At 62.4% G+C, this 9,576-nt stretch overlaps 2 protein-coding genes across 2 annotated transcripts; one reads left to right on the forward strand and one right to left on the reverse strand.

Moving 5' to 3' along the window:
* Positions 1-1,218: 1,218 nt before the first annotated feature.
* On the reverse strand, positions 1,219-2,526 carry CRYBA4 (crystallin beta A4). Its single transcript, XM_008493911.2, has 5 exons — positions 2,452-2,526; positions 2,207-2,325; positions 1,855-1,996; positions 1,491-1,633; positions 1,219-1,366 (listed from the first exon to the last, which is right to left on the reverse strand). The coding sequence occupies exons 1-5, from the start codon at positions 2,488-2,490 to the stop codon at positions 1,219-1,221; spliced, it is 591 nt and encodes a 196-aa protein (XP_008492133.1). The 5' UTR covers positions 2,491-2,526.
* A 3,620-nt stretch (positions 2,527-6,146) lies between these two features.
* CRYBB1 (crystallin beta B1) lies at positions 6,147-9,397 on the forward strand. The gene is made up of 5 exons (XM_008493922.2): positions 6,147-6,300; positions 6,987-7,105; positions 8,534-8,666; positions 8,800-8,942; positions 9,105-9,397. Exons 1-5 carry the CDS (start codon positions 6,160-6,162, stop codon positions 9,283-9,285), a joined length of 717 nt encoding a protein of 238 aa, XP_008492144.1. The 5' UTR covers positions 6,147-6,159; the 3' UTR covers positions 9,286-9,397.
* Positions 9,398-9,576: the final 179 nt, after the last annotated feature.

A 9,576-nucleotide genomic window follows, 5' to 3' on the forward strand; every position in this document is an offset into this window, starting at 1 on the left:
CCCTGATGGGTCCCCAGGGACCCACCAGTCCTCTCACCAGCTGCTCGCCGTGCCTGCCTGTGTGCTGGCCCTGCTCCCAGCCACACACATCCCCCCGGGCCTGTGGGGCTGGGCAGGGGAAGGGTGGGCTGGCCAGGACAGGGGTCCCCACCAGATGTGGCCTTGAAGCTCCACTGTTCCAGGTCTCCCTGGCTGGCAGCCCCATGACAGATCTGCCCTGGGGTGGGAGGAGGGTTTCACTCAGCCCATCCCAAATCTTTTTGTTTCTTCTTCCATTCTGTATTTTTAACTATGATTTCCTGCAGAGAGAATCCCTTCCTGGGCAGCACTGTCTCTGGTGGTGGTCCTGCTGCTGCAAAGGTCAGCAATGGGACATTTTCCTCACTTCAAACCTTTTCTCCAGAGCTCTTCTGAAATGAGAATGTTTCCAAACCAGCCTTTCACTGTCACATTTTCAGCTTCAGTTAACTGCTGCTTTCTCTCGAGCTGAAGGAGATGGGTTCCCACCAGCCCCCTGGAGCTCCTCACTGCCCCAGGGTCCCTGCAGCACCAGCCCAGGGCCAGGCACTGGGGAGTGGGCTCTGCCTGTGCCTGCTGTCATCAAGGTGTCACCTTGCTGCTCCGGGGACAACTCACAGCTTCTCCTGGTCCCCTGCACCCCTGTGGTGCCCAAGTGAGTGTGGGTGCAGGGATGGGTGCACAGTGAGCAGCAGCAGCAGCTTGCTGGGCCCTGCAGCTCCTGGGCAGTGAGGCCACACGGGTCCTCCCAGTTGTGATGGGGCTGGGGACCAGGTGGGGGCTGTGGGGAGGCAGGGATGTGGGAATCCTGCAGAGCCCCTGAGCCAGCTGGCAGGCTGGGGCAGGGATGGGACAGTGGGATGTGCAGCTCCTCACCCCTGCACTGGGCCTGGACACCCTGCCCTGGCCCCACAGTTCTGGGGGCTCAGCAGCTGGGCTGAGGACACGTGTGTGAGCGGGCAGGGGCTTTGCCTGCCTGTGACAGGGACATGGATGCCCCTGCTGGAGTGCAGGGACAGAAAGGGACGGTAATCCCCTGCCCCCCAGAGCCCTCAGGCACTGCACAGCTCCCAGCCAGGCCCCCCCATGGCACCCCCTCCCCAACTGTCAGCGCCGCCTTGGACAACTGAGCCTTTATTGAGCTTTGCTCCCCCCATCCCACAGGACAGATGGCTGCTGGTGCCACGGTGGCCCCTGCTGTCACTGCTGGACCCTTCGGATGGACTGGACCTGTCCCGTCTGTGCGTGGGACCCCCACTCCCTCACGTGCTTGTACTCCCCCGCGTGGCTGTCGCTCTCCAGGAGGTACTGGAAGCCCCGGTACCCCGGGTACTGCGAGCAAACCCACCTGCAGCAGAGCACAGAGCCTGCTCAGGGCTGGAAGCAGCACAGAGCACCCAGAGGCCCTCCAGGCTCTGATTTGTGCCCTCATTGCTGGGTCCTGGCAGGGTGCAAGCCCCCGAGGTACTCACGCTCCGGAGCAGACGAGGAAGGAACCCACGGCACTGCTGCCCCAGCCCAGGGCAGGCAGGGAGGGGCAATCATCACTCAGCTCCCCCCGCCTGCCCTGGAAGTTCTCCTGCTCGAAGAGCATCAATCTGCTGTGCCCGTGGTCCTGCCACAGAGAGGGGGACAGCATTGTCATGGCCACCCTGTCCACCCCCCAGGTGGGCACTGGGCACTGGGAGCTGGGTCAGGGGCAGACATCCAAAACCTGCCTGGGTGCATTCCTGTGTGACCTACACTAGGTGACCCTGCTCTGGCAGGGGGATTGGGCTCGATGACCTCTCGAGGTCCCTTCCAACCCTCAGTATTCTGTGACTCAGTGACACTCACAGCGCAGGTGATGGGGCGGAAGGAGCACATCCTCTCCACGTGGTAGGCGTTGCTGCCACTCCACGCCTCCCAGCACGGGTACTCTCCACGCTCCAGCACAAACTGCTGCCCTTGGAAGCCACAGTGCTCGAACCCTGCCCACCTGCCAGCAGGGGGGAGCAGGGTGAGACCCCCACAGCAGCCACCACCCCACTCACCCCCAGGGCAGAGCCTGCTGCACCACGGGAGGATGAAGCTGTTCCCCAAAAGAGGCAGCCCCATGGCTTGGGTTTGGCAAGAGGAACTGGAGACCCCTGTCCTCCACCCACCCTCCACCTATGGGGTCCCACAGCCCCCTGAGACCCCCACTCACGCCCCACTCTCGACTTTGCAGGATCGGACGGTGCTGAGGCCGTGCTCTGCGGTGCTGTAGCAGTCGGAGGTGAACTCGTGCTTCTTGCCCTGGAAGAAAGCCTCATCCCACACCACGATCTGGGGAGGATGGGGTAGGTCAGGGGGCTCCCAGGGGGTACAGAGGCCTCCAGCAGATGCTGCACTCCCACGCCTGGGTGCTCAGGGGGCTCAGGCTGTGTCACCAGTCCTCCCAGGCCCCCGTACCTTCCAGAGACCAGAGGATCTCCTGCAGCGCTGGGTCATGGTGGCTCTGCTGGGGCACAGGGGAGCAGGAGGGAGGGTCAGAGCCTGCCCAGACCCACCAGCCCTGTGTGGGGGGCTTGGCACATCCCTGGCACTCCCATGGCCCAGCACTGGGCTTCAGGACATGGCACAGGCAGCACAGGCAGAAGGAGGCAGGAGCAGCCCTCTGCTCCGTGCTCCCTCCAGCCTCATCCTGCGTGGAGCTGCCCTCGGGAGCCACGCGTGGCTCCATGCTGGTGGGGAGGGAGGCAGCCCTGGGGGTCTGCAGGAGCAGAGCAGTGGGTGCCTGGCAGGGCAGTGGGTGCCTGGCAGCCATCCTGGCAGCGTGGCACTGGGGTGAGCACCCTGCCTGCCCTGCACCAGGAGTTTCCTCCTGCCAGGGGCGGATTCCCAGGACAAAGCCCCCGGTGCAGGCAGCCCCATGCCGGTCCCCAGACCGCAGCCGGGGCAGCACCGAGCCGGGACCACGACAGAAGTGCCCACATGCCCAGGCTGAGCAGCAGCCGCAGTCCTTGCTGTCCCTGCTGCCCCGGCCACCCTGTCCCCACGCCGAGCAGTGCCACAGCCGGGCCACAGCCGCTGTCTTTTCCTCCTGCCCCCTCTGCAGGACTCTGCAGCCCCCCACCATGCCGTGCCATGCCGTGCCACGCCAGCAGCCTCGGCTCCTCCTCCTCCTGTCCCCAGGGTGGCTGCGCTGGCAGTTCCCGGCCACGCAGGGCAGGGGCAGCTGCCACCGGGCTCCTGCGCTTACCTGGGCTGAGGAGCTGGTGCCCGGGAGGTGACATGTCCAGCAGCCCTCCGCTGGGTTTTTATAGCCTCCAGATAGAGACAGAGCCCAGGAGAGCATTACCGAAACCCCTAACTCAGCACATGGCGGGGAGGAGGGACCGGGCAGAACAAAGGCGAGGCCGGGGGGAAGCTGATGAGCGGGGATGCTGCGGCTCCCGCTCCCCCGGACCACCGGGCAGGGGCTCTGCCTCCCGGCCCTGCAGCTCCAGAGCACCTCTGAGGAAAGTTGCATTTCGGGTGGCTGCAGCACTTGCTCTCCCTGCCAGGCCGGAGCAGCTCTCCCCACAACCGGGCAGCTTGAGCACACAGCATCCACGGAGCGTGGTGACAGTCGGGGACCGGGTCCACGGGGAATCCCGGCTCAGGTTTGCAGAGGCATTAGGAGGGGTTAAGATACAGATCCAGGCTCCGGGACCGCTGCAGCAGACCCTGCCTCTGGGCACAGGGACCTGGAACAGCTTTCGGTTGTTAAATACCTTGAAGCTTTGCTCACAGTGACACCCCCCACCAACCCTAAATCATCCTGGGGTCGTGCTGGCAGCGGGGGGGTCCGAGCCCGGGCAGATGGCAGCAGCAGGAGCTCTGCATGCAGCAGGATGGTGCATAGAGGAGCTTTTCAAATCGGCTGCAGCCAGCGGCAAGGATGCTCGAGGAGGAGGGGGCAGAGATTTTATGTCCAGGGGCCTCAGGATCCCCTGAGGACAGATCCCTACTGTCAGCCCTCCCACAGCACCATCTCAGGAAAAAAACAGCAGGCTTCTGAGCCTTCGGAGGAACAGCCAGAGCTGCACGGAGCAGCCACCAGGAGCAGAGCTCAGCCCCTCAGCATGGTTTGCAGTGCCCAGGCCAGAACATGCTGGGAGCTGGGAGGGAAAGGGGTGTCAAGATCAGGGATGTGGGTGAGACCTGGTGGTTTATGCCCAGGAGCTGCTGGCAAGGCAGAAAATGCAGCTGAAAATAGAAATGTGTCTAACAAAAGTGAAACCAGATGCAAATGGAAAGACATGAATCATAAAGAGCTGCCCAGCATCAAGGTGAGAGACCAGGCTGCAGGGAGGGCCCAGGGAGAAGGGGGCAGCAGCACCCCACATAAACCAGGGGAAAAGAAAAAGGGATCAATAAATGCTTTTGTTTGGGATTCTGGGGCAATAGCCTGGAGGGTGCAGCTGGATACCACTGCTGCTGGCTGGCACTTCATGAAAATTAATGGCTAAACTGAGGGCTCTGAGCTCCCTGAACACGCAGCCTTGGGTTGTTGTCACTGCTGCCAGTGATAGTGAGCCAGGAGCACTGGGGTGGTTGGAAAGGCCCAGGAGGACACAAGTGTTCAGGGATCTACAGGATGAACAGGATCAGAGTGGGCAAACAGGGAGAGCAGCTGATGGCAGGCTGGGTGGGAACCAGGGGAAGGTCCCCCACCGTGCCTCCTGGTGCAGCATCATGGGCTGAGCCACCACAGGGACTGGTGCCCAGTGCATCCCCACCAACCCCCCACAGCTCTGCCTGCTCTGAGCTGCAGACAGCCCTGGTGCTCCAAAATCCTGCGTGGGGTTTGGTACCATGCTGTGTGGGAGGGGAATGGTGCAGGGTAAAAAAACCAGGCTAACATCAGTGAGCAGGGACATCCTGGAAGGAGAACACCAGAACACTGCTGTCTGGGACTGAAAAGGGTTGGGAAGTTTTGTCTTTGATTACATGGCATTTGGGAAAAACCAAAAAACAAACAAAAAAACCCAACCCAACTCCTGAAGCATTGCAAAACACTGAAGTTTCCCCTCCTGGCATCTCCAGGGCAGCACACTCAGGCATTCCCAGCTGTGGAGAGATGTCCAAAGCAAGAGAGTTGGTGTGTGGAGGGGAGAAAGGAGCAGCAGGCACCACGGGGATGGGCACTGTGCAGCATTGGGTCTGGGCACCACAGAGCCTGGGGCTGGCACAGCCTCCCCATCAGGAGCCAGGGCTGGTGTCCCTGCAGGCCTGGTGCCAGGGGTGATGGGCAGGGTGCTGGGCCAGGGGCTATTTATGCCCTGACGGGGTTGGGGCACGCGGGGCAGTGGGAGCTGCTGCAAAGTGGCACGGTCAGAGGTTCTGTTGTGCCGCGGGCACAAAGGAAAGTGCTGGGTTCAGCGGCTGGGCACGGGGCCGGGGAGAGGCTTCCAGCTCGGCCAGCACTTTGCAGGATGTGATGACGGGGCGGGCGTGCAGACACTGATGAGCTGGCGATTCCTTTGTGCTCCCACCCGGGGGTCTGCCCTTGCCAGGCTATAAAGTGGGGGCCTCGATGCACCCCAAAACACCAGCCCTCTCACTCCAACAAGAAGCAGCAGCTGCCCAGGTAAGAGGACAAAGTTCCCGGGACCCGAGGTGGGAGAGGGAAAAGCAGGGGTTCAGCCGTGGCCACCCCTCCGGTCACCGTATCCGGGAGCACCCTGGTGCTCAGCATCCCGTCACCTTGGCAGCCGCTGGCCACCCGCAGGGCCAGGTGCCTGCTGGAGGTGCCTGCAAAGCAGGGCTGTCCCCTGCCACCCCCCGATGAGCTGCCCCAGGGCCCAGCCAGGCTCCGGGCACAGCCCGTGTGGGACATCCCCTCCCCAGGAGCCCAGCTGGGGAGAGCAGCGAGCACCTGGGTGATGGGAGCATGCTCAGGACTCTCTGGGCCAAAGAAGGAGAGTGTGGAAAGCCAGGGCCTCCCGTGGTGACTCTGGTGAAGGCAGAACCCTGAGGGGAAACCTCCCAGCAGCTCCCCAACCCCCTCATCCCAGTCAGACAATCCCCAGGGCAGGGCAAGGTCTGGGCTGGGTGCTTGGTGCCCACATCTCTGCCTCCCCTCCAAGCTGCTGTTGCCTGGTGCCCTGTCCTAGACTTGAGCCCAACCCCACGATGTCTGAGACCACAAAACCCACTGCTCCCGGCCAGGCTGCGGAGGAGAAGGAGAACACAGCCCCAGCACCAGCTCCATCCCTCGACCCTGCGCTCATCGCCAACAGCAAGGAGGAGGAGCCCTCCACAGAAGCCTTCAGGGTAAGCTCTGCTGCTCCCCACTGCAGGGACACGGTGCTGCCGTGAGGGACAGTGGCAGCACCTTGGGGACAGTCAGCAGGAGGAGAGGGCAGGTGGTGCTGTCCCTCTCCACTCCATCCCCCTGGCCAGCAGTGACCTGAGGGCAGCCACCCGTGGGCTGCTGCGGGAGGGATGCTCCAGGTCCCCCTTGGACCAGGGGAAATGGTCCAAGGTCCCCCTTGGCCTTGGAAATGCTCCACCCATGGGTCAGGGTGTCAGGGCTGGGTGCCACCCAGGTCCTGCAGTGGGGCTGGAGATGAGGGGAGAGTGCTGGGAGGCTCCAGTGACACTTCTGAGCGTGCCAGGCAGTAAAGGCCACAGTGTGGACACAGCTCCTGGAAAAGCAGCTCCTTCCTGGACCAGCTGGGGCCTGACATGGCCACCAGCACAGGGAGATGTGGAGCAGCAAAACTGGGGGCTGGATGAGGCTGTCTGGGAGCAGAGGTGGCTGCCAGGAGGGGATGGGGCTGAGCCCAGCTCAGCCTTCCTGGGCACCAGCCCTGGAAATCTGGAGGCAGCCTTGGAGAGCCACAGGGGATGCTGCGGGCTCCTGCGTGCAGGGTCCATGCAGGGACACGTGGGACCACCCTGCCCGCAGCACTCTCAAAGTGTCCCTGTCCTGTCCCACCCTCTCCCTCTGCCCCCAGATCATTGTCTTCGAGCAGGAGAACTTCCAGGGCAGGCAGATGGAGTTCACCACCGAGTGCCTGAACCTTGGGGACCGTGGCTTCGACCGGGTTCGCAGTGTCATTGTCACCTCTGGACCGTAAGTGACCCCGGCCAGGGAGGGGACTGTGTCCCTGGGGATGCCCTGGGGATGTGGGGACCTGGTCCTGGGGAGCAGCCAGGCCTCTAGAGGCAAAGCCCAAGGCTGGGGAAAGGCATCCACCAGTTCTGCTTCCCCGGGCTGTCCATGAAACACAAGAGGCCTGCGGAATTGAGAGAAGCCAAGATGACACAAGGTGGGTGTCCTGGACCAGGGTGGTGGCCAGGGACACCACAGAGATAGGGCAGGGGGGACAGCCCTACACACCTGCCTGTGCTGGGCAGCTGAGCAGCAGGAACAGGCTGGGAAGGTCTGAAAGTCACACAGGCAAGGACATAAATGATGGCCAAGCTGGATAACCAGAGTGATGGGTGAGCATCCCACCATGGCCATGCCTGGCTGGAGACACCGTGACCAGGAAGGCAGCCTGGTGCCATGGCACTGCTGCTGGGAGGCTACAGGGGACAATGCTTGTCCTGCCAGCAGCCCTGAGGGACTGGGAAAGGTCACCTGTGGTCACCTTGAATAACACCATGCAGCACTGATGATGACTTTTTCATCAGGAACCCGGAACAGAAGACTGTTCTTGAAAGGAAAGGGGGGTGGATGGCCCCGCAGGAGCTCAGGTGTGACACCTGGGAAGCTGCACTAGACAGAGGAGTAAACTGGGGGAACAGAGTACTTGAGGGTCTTTGGGGTCCTCAGAGTCTTCTTGTCACTGGTGAGACTGTGCCCAAAAATTTACTGAGGGAAAGAAAAGGGAAATCAGCCAAGGTCAGCCCTAGAAGCCAGAGCAAGGTCAGACCTCCTGTGGTGCTTGAACAGGTCTGCTGCCAGGAGGAAAATACCTGTTGGCATCTGCAGAAGTGTCCCTGCTTTGCAGGGGAAAGGGAAGGAGCAAACGCAGGGCTGTTGTGGTGCTGAAGGCTTTTGGAGCCCTGAGGTATTCAGAGCACAGCAGCACCTCGTGCACTGCTGCAGAGGTGACCTTGCAGCTGAACAAACCCCAGAGCCCGCATCCTGGGGATGGGATGAAGGCCAGAGCTGGCTGAAGCCGTGCAGGATGACAGCCTGGGCAGGCCTGGTTCCGGCTCCATGGTGCCAGAGGGAAAACAGTCAAAGTCCTGAGACAACACAAGGACAAAGCTCCAGTGTGCAGCCTGCAGGGCTTGCCAGCTGCCTCAGGGTCCTGTGCTCCCCAGGCAGGGAGCACTGCCAGCAGGCTGCTGTCTGCTGCTGGCCTCGGAGGTGTGCCCCACCAGCACCAGCCACATGCCATGGGTGGGAGCAGCACGGTGGGGACAGTTCTGACACCCACCACCTTTTTGGGTGCTGGGAGCCTGGGTCCCCAGCCTGCAGGATGGCTGAGTGGGAAAGGAGCTGCCGGGTGGCATCTGACCCACGGTCGTGTCCTGGCTCTCCCCCCAGCTGGGTGGCCTACGAGCAGGCCAACATGCGTGGGGAGATGTTCATCCTGGAGAAGGGCGAGTACCCCCGCTGGGACACCTGGTCCAGCAGCTACCGGAGCGACTGCTTCATGTCCATGCGTCCCATCAAAATGGTGAGTGGGCCAGGAGCAGAAACCCCTCAGGAGCAGAAACCCCCCAGGAGCAGAAACCCTGCCCGTTGCCCCACAGCACTGAGCTCCAGGGCTTGGGCTGCGTGACCCAGCACCTTCCCTCCCTCTTCCCCAGGAGGCCGAGGACCACAAGATCTCCCTCTACGAGTCTGCTGACTTCAAGGGGAACAAGATGGAAATCCAGGAGGATGATGTGCCCAGCCTCTGGGCTTATGGCTTCTGTGACCGTGTGGGCAGCGTGCAGGTGCCCAGTGGAACGTAAGCCAGGCTGCCTCCTGCCAGGCTCCCCGTGTCCCCCTGCACCCACGGGGGGCTCTGGGGCAGCAGGAAGCACCACACGGTTCATTCTGGGATTTATTTTTTTGCTGCTTGCAGCTTCGGACCTCACTCAGGTGCCCTCTGTTTGCTCTCTCCCTATAGCTGGGTGGGGTACCAGTACCCTGGCTACCGAGGCTACCAGTACCTCTTTGAGACCGGGGATTTCCGACACTGGAACGAATGGTCTGCTTTCCAGCCCCAGATCCAGTCCATCCGCCGCATCCGGGACATGCAGTGGGACCAGAAGGGGACCTTTGTCACCCCCGACGTGCCCTCCGACTGAGCCCGCCGCCTGCTAGCTACGAGTCCCGGGCCCCGTGGGGCACCCCTCTCCCCCCGCGCTCGCCTGCTCAGCACTTTCCTTGTACATTGCACATTCCCTGGATGTACTCGACCTTGTGAGGCAAATTAAAAAAAAAAAAACGAGGAGACGAGAGCTGCCGGGGGGCCGGTGGTGCAGGAGCACGGCCGGGGGGATGCTCGGTGTCAGCTCCGCTTGTCCGGCCTGCTCCAGCCTCCTGCGGGAGCCGGGGGGGATGTGCCGGAGGGTGGAATTCCCAGGGGAATCGCTCTC

The sequence above is a fragment of the Calypte anna genome, chromosome 15, assembly GCF_003957555.1.
Source record: "Calypte anna isolate BGI_N300 chromosome 15, bCalAnn1_v1.p, whole genome shotgun sequence".
NCBI lineage: Eukaryota > Metazoa > Chordata > Aves > Apodiformes > Trochilidae > Calypte > Calypte anna.

Coding starts and splice junctions, on each gene's coding strand:
- CRYBA4 (XM_008493911.2), bottom strand. CDS start 2,490: ATGACCCAGCGCTGCAGGAGATCCTCTGGTCTCTGGAAG. Junction 1,634..1,854: donor TCCGCCCCATCACCTGCGCT/GTGAGTGTCACT, acceptor TCTCTGTGGCAG/GACCACGGGCACAGCAGATT. Junction 1,367..1,490: donor TTCCTCGTCTGCTCCGGAGC/GTGAGTACCTCG, acceptor GCTCTGCTGCAG/GTGGGTTTGCTCGCAGTACC.
- CRYBB1 (XM_008493922.2), top strand. CDS start 6,160: ATGTCTGAGACCACAAAACCCACTGCTCCCGGCCAGGCTGCGGAGGAG. Junction 8,667..8,799: donor CCATGCGTCCCATCAAAATG/GTGAGTGGGCCA, acceptor CCTCTTCCCCAG/GAGGCCGAGGACCACAAGAT. Junction 8,943..9,104: donor GTGCAGGTGCCCAGTGGAAC/GTAAGCCAGGCT, acceptor CTCTCCCTATAG/CTGGGTGGGGTACCAGTACC.